This window comes from Saccopteryx leptura, chromosome 10 (assembly GCF_036850995.1).
Source record: "Saccopteryx leptura isolate mSacLep1 chromosome 10, mSacLep1_pri_phased_curated, whole genome shotgun sequence".
NCBI lineage: Eukaryota > Metazoa > Chordata > Mammalia > Chiroptera > Emballonuridae > Saccopteryx > Saccopteryx leptura.
In genome coordinates, this window is record NC_089512.1 from 79,744,492 (window position 1) to 79,757,690 (window position 13,199).

At 39.7% G+C, this 13,199-nt stretch overlaps 1 protein-coding gene across 1 annotated transcript in view; it reads left to right on the forward strand.

The window, feature by feature from the left end:
- Positions 1-13,199, forward strand: part of FHIT (fragile histidine triad diadenosine triphosphatase) — a 1,908,162-nt gene that overhangs the window by 1,655,850 nt on the left and 239,113 nt on the right. Inside the window, exon 7 of the mRNA XM_066350737.1 lies at positions 3,464-3,532. Within this exon, the coding sequence (XP_066206834.1) occupies positions 3,464-3,532 (69 nt within the window). The remainder of the gene's footprint in view (positions 1-3,463; positions 3,533-13,199) is intronic.

The window sequence follows — 13,199 nt, forward strand, 5'->3', positions numbered from 1 at the left end:
ATGTGATACTACTGCAGCTACATGTTGAATACTGACTATGTACTAAGCAGCATAATAAGCACACGTTTAGCTAATCTGATCCTCTTAAGAACTCTGAGATAGAAACTGTTATAATCTTCTTCTTAGATGCAGGTACTGAGATATAGGACTTATGAGCAAGGCTACCCAGCTAGTAAGTGGTAGTCCAGAATTTACATTAGGCATTTTGACTGCAGAATGTTGGTCTAGAACAGGGGTCCCCAAACTACGGCCCGCGGGCCACATGCGGCCCCCTGAGGCCATCTATCCAGCCCCCGCTGCACTTCAGAAGGGGCACCTCTTTCATTGGTGGTCAGTGAGAGGAGCCTAGTTCCTATTGAAATACTGGTCAGTTTGTTGATTTAAATTTACTTGGTTTTTATTTTAAATATTGTATTTGTTCCTGTTTTGTTTTTTTGTTTTTTTACTTTAAAATAAGATATGTGCAGTGTGCATAGGGATTTATTCATAGTTTTTTTTTTATAGTCCGGCCCTCCAACGGTCTGAGGGACAGTGAACTGGCCACCCGTGTAAAAAGTTTGGGGACCCCTGGTCTAGAATATCTGATCATTAGAAAGTATAGGGAGATGAGCGATGGAAGGGAGAAAGGGAAGGAGGGAGGGAGGGAGGGAGGGAGGGAGGGAGGGAGGGAGGGAAGGAAGGAGGGATAGCACAGGTTTACAGGCAGGTTTACAGGCAAGTGAAGACTGAGTGAAGGCTCCGTCCAAGGATGGGCTATTTCCTTGTACTGTGGTGGTTTTTCCTGGGCTTGCTTTTAATCAACCAGCCTGTGGACCTCAATAAATTTCACTCTGGGCCTGTCCTGCACTGCTTTCTCCTAAGAATTTGGTTCTATGGGAACTTTGTAATTTATTTTTCCCTGTTTGCTTTTCTCCCTTCCTCCTTAAGCTCCCATAGTCTTTGTGACTTAAGTATACACTTGTGCCAGTTGCTGAGGGATTTGTGTCTGTCTTCATTATTGGAGAATATTCTGGCAAAACGTGTCCCTGTTTGGGGACTGTGTGCTGAAGGGCTGACGTGAAGCTCCTCTCTGCCTCGCTCACCCTGGACTGCCTTGTCCCCTGCCTTCGCTGTAATGGCATAGAAAAGTGATGGGCAATCTTTTAAGCTTGGTGTGTCAAAATTTGCCAAAAAACCAAGCATAACTCAGGTGGTGTGTTACTTCGAGAAAAAACATAATTTCGCCATATTTATAGTTTAAATAACAAAAATGTATAATTGTAATATATAACTGTATTTAATAAACCAAAAACTAATTATTTAACTTACCTACTTAGTGACTTCTTTGTTCATCTGTCAGTCAGTTTCTTTTGTTGGTCTTGATATTATTTAACTTGTGTGGGGGGCCGTGAACTAAGATAAGTGAGGGGGAGGGGGAATTCTTTAACTAACCTGCCTATTAGTGACTCTTTTGTTGCTGAATTTCATTGGCTAAATCTTCAATTGAAGGTTGGTATTTTGACATTTCAAGCCCAAGCAAGCGCTACTAACTTCATCTGTCAGTCTGTATCTTTTGTTGGTTTTTATATTATTTCATGCTGAGAATAAGGTCTCACATAAGTACATAGAGGAAAAAATTGTGAGTAAAGCCATTATTATATTTTTCATGGTGCTAAAAGTGTCTGGTAATCAGTTCCAGGCACTCCAAATTTCCTGTTCGTAGTGGCACTCCTCTCGATTCTCCAAGCGGCACCTTTCCAGATTCTCAAGCTTTGACCTCAAGTGGACAAATGCCTGAGCCCAGATGCTGTCTTGAAATTCTGCAAGTTGCATCTTATGTAAATTAAGACGGCTGCCGCTATTTCTAATGGCGGGAAACAGCACCCATAGCACAGGCTCTCGCCTCTCCCAGCCTCCCCCTCACTTATCTCAGTAATGATGGGCAATTAGAAATCCACGACACCCCAGAACAGTAGATTGGATGATGGATGCTGTGGTTATGTGGTTGCTGGTAATGGCGATCACAGGGCCCCCAGAGATGCATCCCCCAAGGCATTCTGCTGCTCCCTGCTCTGCCAGCCGGAAGTGAGGTCAAAGATCCCCTAACGGCCTAACCAGAAGTCCCAGGACCAGACGCTCTGTGCTAGAGCTCTGTTGTTTTGGCCTACAGACCTCCGGCACAGAGTGTCTACACTACAGCAAATGTTTTATCCTCGGCTACTGCACCTGGCCGTGCAGGAGCCGAGGATGAAATATCCTTCTCGGCTTGCGGCCTCATACTTCTCTGGTATGCAGCCGCATGTCATTGAAAATGGCTACGCTGTCAGTGCTGACACGCATGTCATAAGTTCACCATCACGGGCATAGGACTCTCTTCCTGTGCATCAAAGCCACAGGGACACAATCTACCTTTCTTCCGAGGCCCTTTGGGGGCTCTTGCATGTTTGCAGTAATCAAGAAGGGGCAGGCGTGAATGGGGGTGGGGTTTGAGTCCTCACCTGCCTCTCCACATTTAGGCTTTTCATTTTCACATCTTCCCCTGATTTGTAATAAACACTGGAACATAGCTCAAGGGCAAGAAGGAAGTTTAACTTCAGCTGAGGTACAATAGGTGCCATTTGGAAAGTAAAACTTTCAATGGCAGTTTAGCCTTGAAGAATATATTGAATTAGATATGCTATGTGCCTTGAGTCACAATCTCTGCATAATAGTATTGCTAAGTGTATTACCTGGGAACTTCATAGACTAAAGAAATGGGCTGTTTCAAAGATAAACATCATAGAGTCAGTGTTGCTGCTAATGAAACAGGTGGGGGCCAGAAGCAGACCCCCTGGCTTTCTGTGCCAGCTCCACCACTTCCTGTGGGGCCTTGACCTCTGAGCAGAGATTTCCTCATCATTGAAATGGAGATCATAGTAGAAGTTGCCTCTCAGAAATAGAGCATTAAACGACATAAATGCCAAGCACAGAGCTTCCTTATCATAATAGTTAGAAGTTTAATAAATGAGAATTATTTATATCAATATTAAAGATTATTTGAAGCCTGAATTCCATAAATTGGCCCATACTCCCTCATACTCTCCCTCATTTGCTCTTTACTTATGCAGTTCTCTGTTTTAGCCAATTCTTATTTCTTGTCAGTTTTAGAGGCTCCATGGTCACCTTTTAAAACATGCTGTCATTTCAAAGCACTGGCTAAATACAACCAAGACTGACAATTATGAATAATTCCACAAAGCCCCTAAAACACTCTGACATTTCACTCAAATTCTCCTATGCCACTATGCTGTTCTGTCTTATTCTCTGCCTCTAGTCTTTGCAGAATTCAGATCTAGTTACTGAAGGTGAACATCAGCTTCCTCTGAAAAGTAATCCAGCAGGAACCAAGGTGAAGTAATTGAGCTTTATAAGAACATCACTGTCAAGTGTGAAAATACATGGGGAGATAATCATATTTTGTTTTGTCTTTTTTGTATATTTTCAGCACGTTCACATCCATGTTCTCCCCAGGAAAGCTGGAGACTTTCACAGGAATGACAGCATCTATGATGAGGTGGGTCTGCTCTCTCTGTTCTTATTGTTTGATCACAGGGGCTGTCCATGTGATGAAATCAACTTAAATTGGCGTTGCCATTGATATGGTCTTAAATGGGATTCCACCCAACATGAGTTGGGAAATAGCAGAGAGTGAAGTAGCCAAGAATGACCATTACGGGAACTAAAGGCAAATAAATTTATAATGATTTCTTTTCCAAATGAAACTGGACAAACTAAATTCCCTTGTGATTTCTGCCTGTCATTTAGCAGGACATTAAATATTTGCATGGGGCCATGTCCCAATCTCTCCGTAGGAGAAAATCTATAAAATAGAAAATCTATACAATTTCCAATGGAAATTAAGCAGACTGATATATGATTATTTTAGTCAAATGCTACGTTTACTTTTCAAAATACATTGAAACTCAGCTTGTCTCTAAATAACATTTATTCAAATTCAAACTTTGAATTATCATTAGCAAAAATTAAGTTGGTTTTAATGATATAACACATATATTATCAGCATGTTAACAGTTAGCTGATTTTTAGATACTTCCATTCAAAGATATAAATGCAAAACCACTACAAAGATCAGTCAGCAAGAGCCAGGTGATCTGCTCCTAGGACCTCATTTGCATGAGAATCTTCAAGTGTCTGTCTGTACAACTTGGAGCATAGATCAGGCTATTGTAAAACATAAAAGAATTTCAGTTTAACTGTTTATTATAGCCAGCGAAGGACAAATATGTTCCCACATGTAAGAGCTAATGAGATGGCAGCAGCACCCTGAAGTGCTGGGTTGGAAGGGCGTTGAGGCCCTCTCTGGGTGCAACAGGAAGCGCTCTGTGACGGGTTAGCACTGTCTGCTCTGGTGTCACAGGGGAGAGAGCTGCCATTTTAGCCATCTACATGACAGTCCTGTTCTAACCCTTTGAGAATGACTTCATAAAGTACTTTTTTTATTTTAGTCATTTATCATGTGGCTCTACCAGGTAAAGTCTTATGATTATCTCCACTGGTTTTCAGTAATTAAATAGAACCTATGTATCCTTTTTTTTTTTTTTAAGTTTTTTTTGCAATAACTGGGTGTTAAAATGGCTACCTAGACCCTGGAAATAAAGCAGAGGTTAGCAGTTAGTATTGAGAGTTATAATTAATTTTTCTGGGATTCACTAGATCCTTTGAAGTAATTCATTTTATGCTTTTGGAATAGTCCTCACTATGTGTGTTTCTTGTTTTCCAAGGGCTAAAACTGACCTATGTAGAGTGAAAAAGCTCTAGTCATTGGTCCCCTACTGCTGGTCAATGGACCAATTTGCTACAAATCTCCATTCTCAAATGGTCCCAACCTAAGAGATCAGATCCAGTAGATTACCAAATCACAGAGGAGTCAGTAATTATGTGGGCTTAAGAAAGTTCCCAGGAGATTCTGATGCATGGCTAGGTATGAGAATCATGTCTCTCCAAACTTAGGATTTCCTGAAGTCATTTCCTGTAATATCATTCTAACTCACTTTCATTGGATGTGGTATGTGGTTTGAGGTTGGTAAGGGCTTAAGTCGAATTGGAAGAAAATCAGAATTATGGAATAATTATAAAAAGATGCATTATTAAAAAATGCAATTACTGATCTTATTGGCCTATACTAAGGTTAATAAAATGTTGCAAAGTACAGGCTTTTTTAATGAATAAATTAGCACATGATTTATATACAAGTGAATATTGCTAAAATGGTATTAAAATTACTTGAAAACATCTTTTTTTTTTTTTTTACTAACCTTGAAATCTTGTTTCTGTTCCACGTGTACTTGTGATAGAAGCCGTGGAATGCATTTCAGCCCAATTAGAAACACATTGTCCGACACCAAGGTTGCCATGTGGCCTCTCCCCTCACTCTCTCTCGCCCTTGCGTCCAGGCACACAGTGCCCCCGGCCCCACACATGGGGCGGCACATGGCCCTTCCACCTGCCTATTTGGAGAAGCATCTTTGAAAAAGTAATTACTATGAGAATTTATTTTTAATTAACTGAGGAGTCATATGTAGTACAGATAGTACCCACTGGGGGGTATTGTGGTGTGACACTATGAAAAGATTAAACTTTGAAGACGAGCAGAATTAGGTTTAAATCCCAGTGCCACTGACTGTGACATTGGGCAAGTCACTTAACCTCTATGTTTTAATCCCCTCATAGCTAAAATGGAGATAATACATACACTTCAAAGATTATGTGTAATATATGATATACTGTGCATTAAAGGCTTATTACAGGACTTGGTGCACGCTAAACCTTTATTAATAGGTAGCTTCTTTCTATTCTTCTTAAAATTTTGTTTTTAAAACCTAGCAATGGGCCCTGGCCGGTTGGCTCAGTGGTAGAGCGTCGGCCTGGTGTGCGGGGGACCCGGGTTTGATTCCCGGCCAGGGCACATAGGAGAAGCGCCCATTTGCTTCTCCACCCCCACCCCCCTCCTTCCTCCCTGTCTCTCTCTTCCCCTCCCGCAGCCAAGGCTCCATTGGAGCAAAGATGGCCTGGGCGCTGGGGATGGCTCCTTGGCCTCTGCCTCAGGCGCTAGAGTGGCTCTGGTCACGGCAGAGCGACGCACCGGAGGGGCAGAGCATCGCCCCCTGGTGGGCAGAGCGTCGCCCCTGGTGGGCGTGCCGGGTGGATCCCGGTAGGGCGCATGCGGGAGTCTGTCTGACTGTCTCTCCCCGTTTCCAGCTTCAGAAAAATACAAAATAAAACAAACAAACAAACAAAAAAAAACCTAGCAATGATGGGTAAATGGAGAACCTGGATTCAAAGCCAGATTTTTGGATGTTCCCATTCAATACTTTTTCTAAGGGTCAGATTTCTATTTTTTTCTGGTTTAGCTTTGAACCACTAATTCTCAATTTCATCTTCCTCTATGTATAAAAAATATTTCTTCTGTTTGAGTACATAATAAGATAACATCTAGCAAGTGGCATGAGAAGCATGAAGCATTGCATTATTGGTACAGAAGGTAATGTACATTAGATTGAGTGATCTTAATCAGAAATGATAGAACGATGAGAGACAGCATTGTTTATACTGAAGGGAGCATTCACTCGAAATTATGCATTTGTCCATGAAACACAAGCAAGCAGACTGGCTTGGAAGGTGGGAGTGAGGAACAGGAGACTGAGCTTGATAATATGTAACTGTATTCCCACTGCTGCAGAAATAGGAAATGCTGCCTAAAGAAGCCCTCCATATAAATTAGCTAGAAATGTTGTATTCTCCCTAGGCACTGTTTAAGAGGGATGGTGATGAACTAGAGAAGGTTCACAGAAAGGTGATTGGGGTGCTAGCATCTGAAATAGGATCTGGGGAGTAATTGAAGGTAGAGATGTTTTGACTGGAGAAAGCAAGATTTGTAGAGGGAAGACAGTGATAGGGTCACTGTTTCTAAATATCTAAAGGGCTAGTTGGTAGCACAAAGAAGAAGGTCTGGGACTTCAAGTCTTAAACTACAAGTAAGCAGGTATCAGCTCCACATAATAGCAGGTTGAATTGATAGAAACTTTTGAACACGTACAGTGCCTTGAGGGGGCTGTGGGGAGCTGTCATCCCTGGGTGCATGCAAACACAGTGGGTGGCCATGAGTTTTTCTTGGGTAGGCCACATGGGTTTATGACTTTATAAATCTGGCCCATTTGATCATTACCTCTGTTTTTAAGTTATGCAAATTCTATAACAAATACTGTGAGTCATATTTGTTATTATTAGTATTACAGTATTTGGGTTTCTGCCTAACAAAGCATATTCTTTTTTGTTTATTTCATTGAAATATAAGGTATAACTCTTCTTTGACTTACATGAGACCGTGCTCTATTGATTTTCCTCAATCCCAGCCTACTTCCAACTTTCCTATAGCTCATTGCTGCATATTGATGGTCCATAGGACTAGCTTGCTTCCTCATTTTAGTTTGTTTGAAAAGTATTTTTTAATGATGTGCTTTATTTTGCCTACAAAGTATTTTTAATGAGTCTGAATGCTATCAGGCATGCTGCTCATTCTCTCAGTCACTGCAGTTCCCACCACTCCAAGACTTGCCTCATTCCTTTATGCTACTTGCCTGATGCCTGAAGGCATTTGAGTTTGAGATCCTGGCCTGCTTCATGGGATACTCCTCTCTATCACTCACATGTTACTACTCCTGGTCCTCTGTCTAGTCCATTGTGCATGCCACTTATCTGTAACACTCATTATACCTCCTTGCTTACTCATTTACAATTTCCTGGCCCAGGGTGAGTTCTTTAATTTCTATGGTACACCCTACCTATCTTCCTCGCTCCTGTTATTGTCACTCTCTCTCATTGCTTGCTTTTGTCAAATACATTATTCCTGTTCCCACCTCTGTGCTTAGAAAATGTCATTTTCTTTTCCTGTTACTGCTTTTCTCTTCTCTCTTCTGTCATGTGACTTCAGAACTTCATCCAAATAACAGTTCAAGTCTGGCCTCCTCAAAGGGTTCTTTTCATTGATTGCTTCGTTCATCTAAGTTTGCTAAGCCTGTATGCCCTCCATGGTAACTCTATCACATTACCATCCCTTTTCCCTATTATATATGACACTTGAATAATTTGCTAGTTATTCAATGTCTGCATCCCCAACTTCACTGCAAAGCCTTGGGAACAGGGACCTAGTCTGGCACAGAGCAGGTCTTCAATACATATTTGTCAAATGAATGAGTACATGACAGATCTTGAACCAGAAGAACTAGAAGTTCCCTACTAGCCCTAACATAATTTTAAAGGAGAGAAATCTTATGTTTCAGAAGGTCACTTATTAACTCATAGCTACATTTGGTGAGATTCTCACATGGTAATATCAGCCATCTGAGGTTAACTTAATGGGGGCATTGATAGAAAGGAATCTGTGAGAAATCAGTGTGCAGACGGCTGCAAATTATGGCTCATCAGAAGGGCTTGGTGAAGTAATTATAAACCTTATCTGATTGCTAAGCAAGTCTGGTAAGCACATGTCAAAGTTGATAATAACTTGCCTCCCCCCAAACCTACACTTGTGCATCTCTAACAAACATAGATGTGGTATTTTCTGAAAGCAGGCTTAGAGCTTCCATTCCTTTTATTACAACCTTAATTACCTCTGATTTCATCATCATCTGCGCCTCCTCCAGTTCTCTGTTTTGGGTTTGTCTTTACACATTTTGTTCACTAATTTATCTTCCTCATTTCAGAGAATAAGTCTCTCTTCTTCCTCTCAAAACTGAGTTTAAGTTCCATCCTTTCCAAGACAGAATCTCTTATAAAAGCCCATTTTTATGGTTTTCTATGTAGATCTTATTTATTAGTTGTTCCCAAACTCTCTATATATCTATGCTCTTTAGATTTCTATGAATTATGTGAGGCCTTCTCCAAACGCAGTGGGCCCTCCATTATCTTGACAAGTTGATGAAAATTATGATAATGATATAAATAGGTCCTTGGATGAAAGAGCATGTATAGCTAATATGGGGGAGGGAAACACTCATTGCCTAATGCCACGGTACATTATCTCATTAACTCTGTTAGACTTACCCTAGCTGTGTCCCAGATAAGCAGCTCACATAACAGTGTTGGACAATTCATCAAATGTTTATGGATGACATTGAATGGTTGTGACTGTGCACTGTATATAAAGCCTGTTACTGATGAAGGAAGTGACTATTACTAGAGCAAATGGAAATAGTAATCAAATATTGGACAAATTTAGCCGTGAATTTCATAGACAGCAATTGTAGGTTCAGGCATATCATAGGAAACAATTTGCTTGGCTAACATGATGCATGAACAAAATCAATTCACTAAAATGCTGGTTATTTGGCTCTGAGGGGTGGAGAGAACTATTATGCTGCTGTTAATATTTGAACTTGGATCTCTTTCACACACCATTTGAGGATGGGCTCAAAGTTCATGGGTCCCTAGTTGATGCTCCAGAAAAGGAGAAATGTTTCAGTGAGATAGTTAAGTAACTTTTTTCTCCTTTAGGTTCAATGATGTCCTCATTTTAAGGGATGAATTTTTGAGTGTTTAAAAATTTTGGGATGTAAACTTTGCTACTCCTTGTTCAGAATAAAATAAAATCTCTGTAGGTTATTCTAAATTTATGAGAACTTTTAACTCAAAGAATCTGGGTATGATATAACCAACAAATAAATACACAGTAGTGGTAATTTAATGATTTGTGACATCAAATTCTTCCTAAATGGTTCTCCAAATGCTCTTTGGCTACCTCTTTTAATGCTAAAAGAGCTGGGTAGACATCTGGTTTATACTTTCCTGTGTCAGGTTATTACTAAGTTAAATCTTCATGTCCCTTGTTGGTGAGAAACAAAATTAGCAGAGAAGCATTTACCAGGTTAAACATTATTTCCACTTTTTTTTTCTAGTAGAAATAAGAATTCAGAGTATACAATTTAGACTAGTTACATTTAGTGCAGTCTGTCATATGTGGAATTGTTGAGAAGCAATGGTGGGCTGATGGCCTCCTGCTTGTTAAATGATTGGACATGAGAAAAAATAGTGAAGGAAGACAGAATAGTGTCTGATGATGAGAGGACAGGTATCTAGAGGATGCCACCTCTATGGTTTTCCCAAGTTTCCCCAGAACTGCTATCCTCTCTTATTTGGATATGCTCAATTGCATATTAGTGAGAAATAACTCAAATAAATTTAACCACATATTAGTTTATTCATAGTATCAAAGTAACACCACTCTGTCAAACCTCTCCTATGGTTCTCCCTCTACATATGCTGAATGCGACTCTGTGTGCAGGGTTGTATCTGTTCTCCACAGTGAATTCTCTCTTCAGACAGGCATACCCCGTCAGAAATCTGTAAGATGCATGTTAGTTAAGGTAGAAAATGCCTGCTCCAAGAAGTCATTGTTGCTGGTCTGTCTACTTCCTTGCTGCTCACAGTGACTGTTGCAATCAAATCTTAACATCAAAAATTAAATATTGGACCATTGTATATTTTTAAAATTAATTTAAAAATTAATTAGGTTTTTATTCAAGCTTCAGGATGTAACTATTAATAATAAACTGTCACTTAAAAAAGTATCCAAAAATTTGGTAACTTTGGGGCCTACGATCCACTAAAGAAAACTATTTATATCTCACATAAGAAATTTTTCCAACTCTTTTTTACTTAGAGTTGAGAATTTTCAGAATAGGAGTAAGAAAATTTATAAATAACTTAGATTTTTAAGCTAAATTATTAATAAGTTAGAAGTAATTATAGGAGTAAATTATGAGCAGAAATGGATAAATACAGCAAGAAGGAACATGCATTAAGCATTGATACTTTTTTATCAGTATAAATTATAATGGCCTCACAGAGAAAAGCCCCCATACATTGGACTTAATCTCTCTTTAAAAATGGAAAGCAAGCCCTGGCTGCTTACCATTGTAAGTGTTGGCTTGACATGTGGAAGTCCCAGGTTCGATTTCCGATCAGAACACACAGGAAAAGTGCCCATCTGCTTCTCTACCCCTCCCTTTCTTGCTTCTCTTTCTTTCTCTCTCTCTCTCTCTCTCTCTTCTCCTCCTGAAGCTATGCTCAATTGGAGCAAGTTGGCCCCTGGTGCTGAGAATGGCTCCATGACTTTTGCCTCAGGTACTAAGAAGAGCTTGGTTGCTGAGCAACAGAGCACCATCCCAGATGGCAGAACATTGCCCTCTAGTGGGCTTGCCAGGTGGACCCTGTCAGGACACATGTGGTAATCTGGCTCTGCCTCCCCTCCTCTTACTTTGTAATAATATATATATATATATAAAAGGTAGAAAGTGGAAAGCAAAATGAGCAAGAGTTAGGAGGGAGAGGAAAACAAAAACTATTACAATTTTAAAGTTTCAAAGGATTTGAAAATGTTTTTCCTTTTCAATAATCTGTCATTCATTAGACAAAACAATAATACATTTATTTTAAATAAACTTTATAAATAAATCTCATTATACCCCTTACCTTGGAAGCAGGGGTCATTAGAAATGAGCAGAGAACAATAAGGCCTCAGAGTTACCTGCTTCAGAAAAGGCACACATAGCCCTGGAAACAGAGCCTGGGATTTAGAGTCCCAGATCGAGTTGCCAAAAGATGGTTGTTCTTTGTTCACCATCAGGTGATGTCTGTCATCTGTGTGTCCCCAGCCTGTCCTTTGCATATTGCACTCCAGAGCAGCACTATCCAACAGAAATGTAATGTGAGTTACATATGTAGTTAAAAGCTTTAGTAGCCACATTGAAACAAATAAAAAATAGGTGAGATTAATTGTATTCATATAATTTTTAACCCAGTATAAGCAAAATGTCACCATTTTAACATATAACTAATATAAAACATTTTCAGGATTTATTTACATCCTCTTTTTGTGTAAGTCCTTGAAATCTCATACAGATTTTACATTTTCAGCACATCACAATCAGACTGGCTACATAAGGTAGTGCCTACCAAATTGGACAGTGAAATTCTAGAGTTTATTATAACCAGACAGCTTCCTTTTTTTTCATGAAGTGCAATTTAATGCAAAACCTCTCATATTTTTTACCCTGGAACTTCAGATCCAGAAGGCTATTTCCTGGTTTTCAAAACTATAAGATAACACAGGAGCTATACCATCCAACAATTGAATCAGCCCTGATCAAAGACTGTTGGTTTTAAAAAGGAGATGACCTCTACACAGAGTTTACTTTTATTTGTTTTTTTGTCTTTTGCTACTTAGTTCACCGGGGATGCTCAGAAAACAATCTTTGAATTTGGGAGAGTAGACAAGCCACCATTTGATCATTGTTTCTGTAGACCACTGCTCTTCAATGAGTAGCCCAATCAAATATTATTTAGGTAGCTGAACTTTCTTATTTCAATTTTAAAAAGAAGCCATTAGATGTCCTTTTGAGGTAATATCATATCTGGGGTAAGCCTGGGGATCTGGATCCATGTTGATTGGTGTTTGGTCTCATTTCTGTGTCCTTGAAAAAGTGGCCAAACTTCTCCATATCTCAATTTCCCCATCTGTAAAATGGGGGTTATGATGAGGCTGCTGTGAGAACTAAGTTATTATATATAAATGCCTAGAATGATGCCTGGTGGATAGTAAATGCTTAGTTAATGTTAGCTCTCACAATTTATATAATTATTAACATTTTTATCTTGAGGTCATGTCTGAGAGCTTTCTAAGGATTTGGTGGAATGACTAAGGAGTTGGAAGCTGGAGTGGGTGACTGGCTAGAGGCTGTCTTCTCTGGAGACCCAGGAGGTTTTCCAAATCCACCAAACCCATTAAGAGATCATATCAGTTAGTGTCATTACCTGTGACATCATCATGTGTGCCTGTGGGCAACAGCCTTCAGAGACATAGCAGCTCAATCATTTGTGAGGACATTAAACTTATAAGCTGCCATGAGTATGCAGTCCACAGTATCTAGACATTCAAACACAATGCAGAAATCTCTCCTGGAAAGAAATTCTGGCTTATGATTTCTTCCACTTCTTTCAAATTGCATAGCTCACTGGCAAGCAGCTCTTTTTGGAAAGTTTAATGACCCCTGGATTTTATGAAGCAAATTGAGAGATGCCTGATTTTCTTTTTAATCAAGAAAATCTAGAAAAGGCTCCTATACCTGCATAGCTCTAAATTCTACAGGTCAAGTCAGTGATTT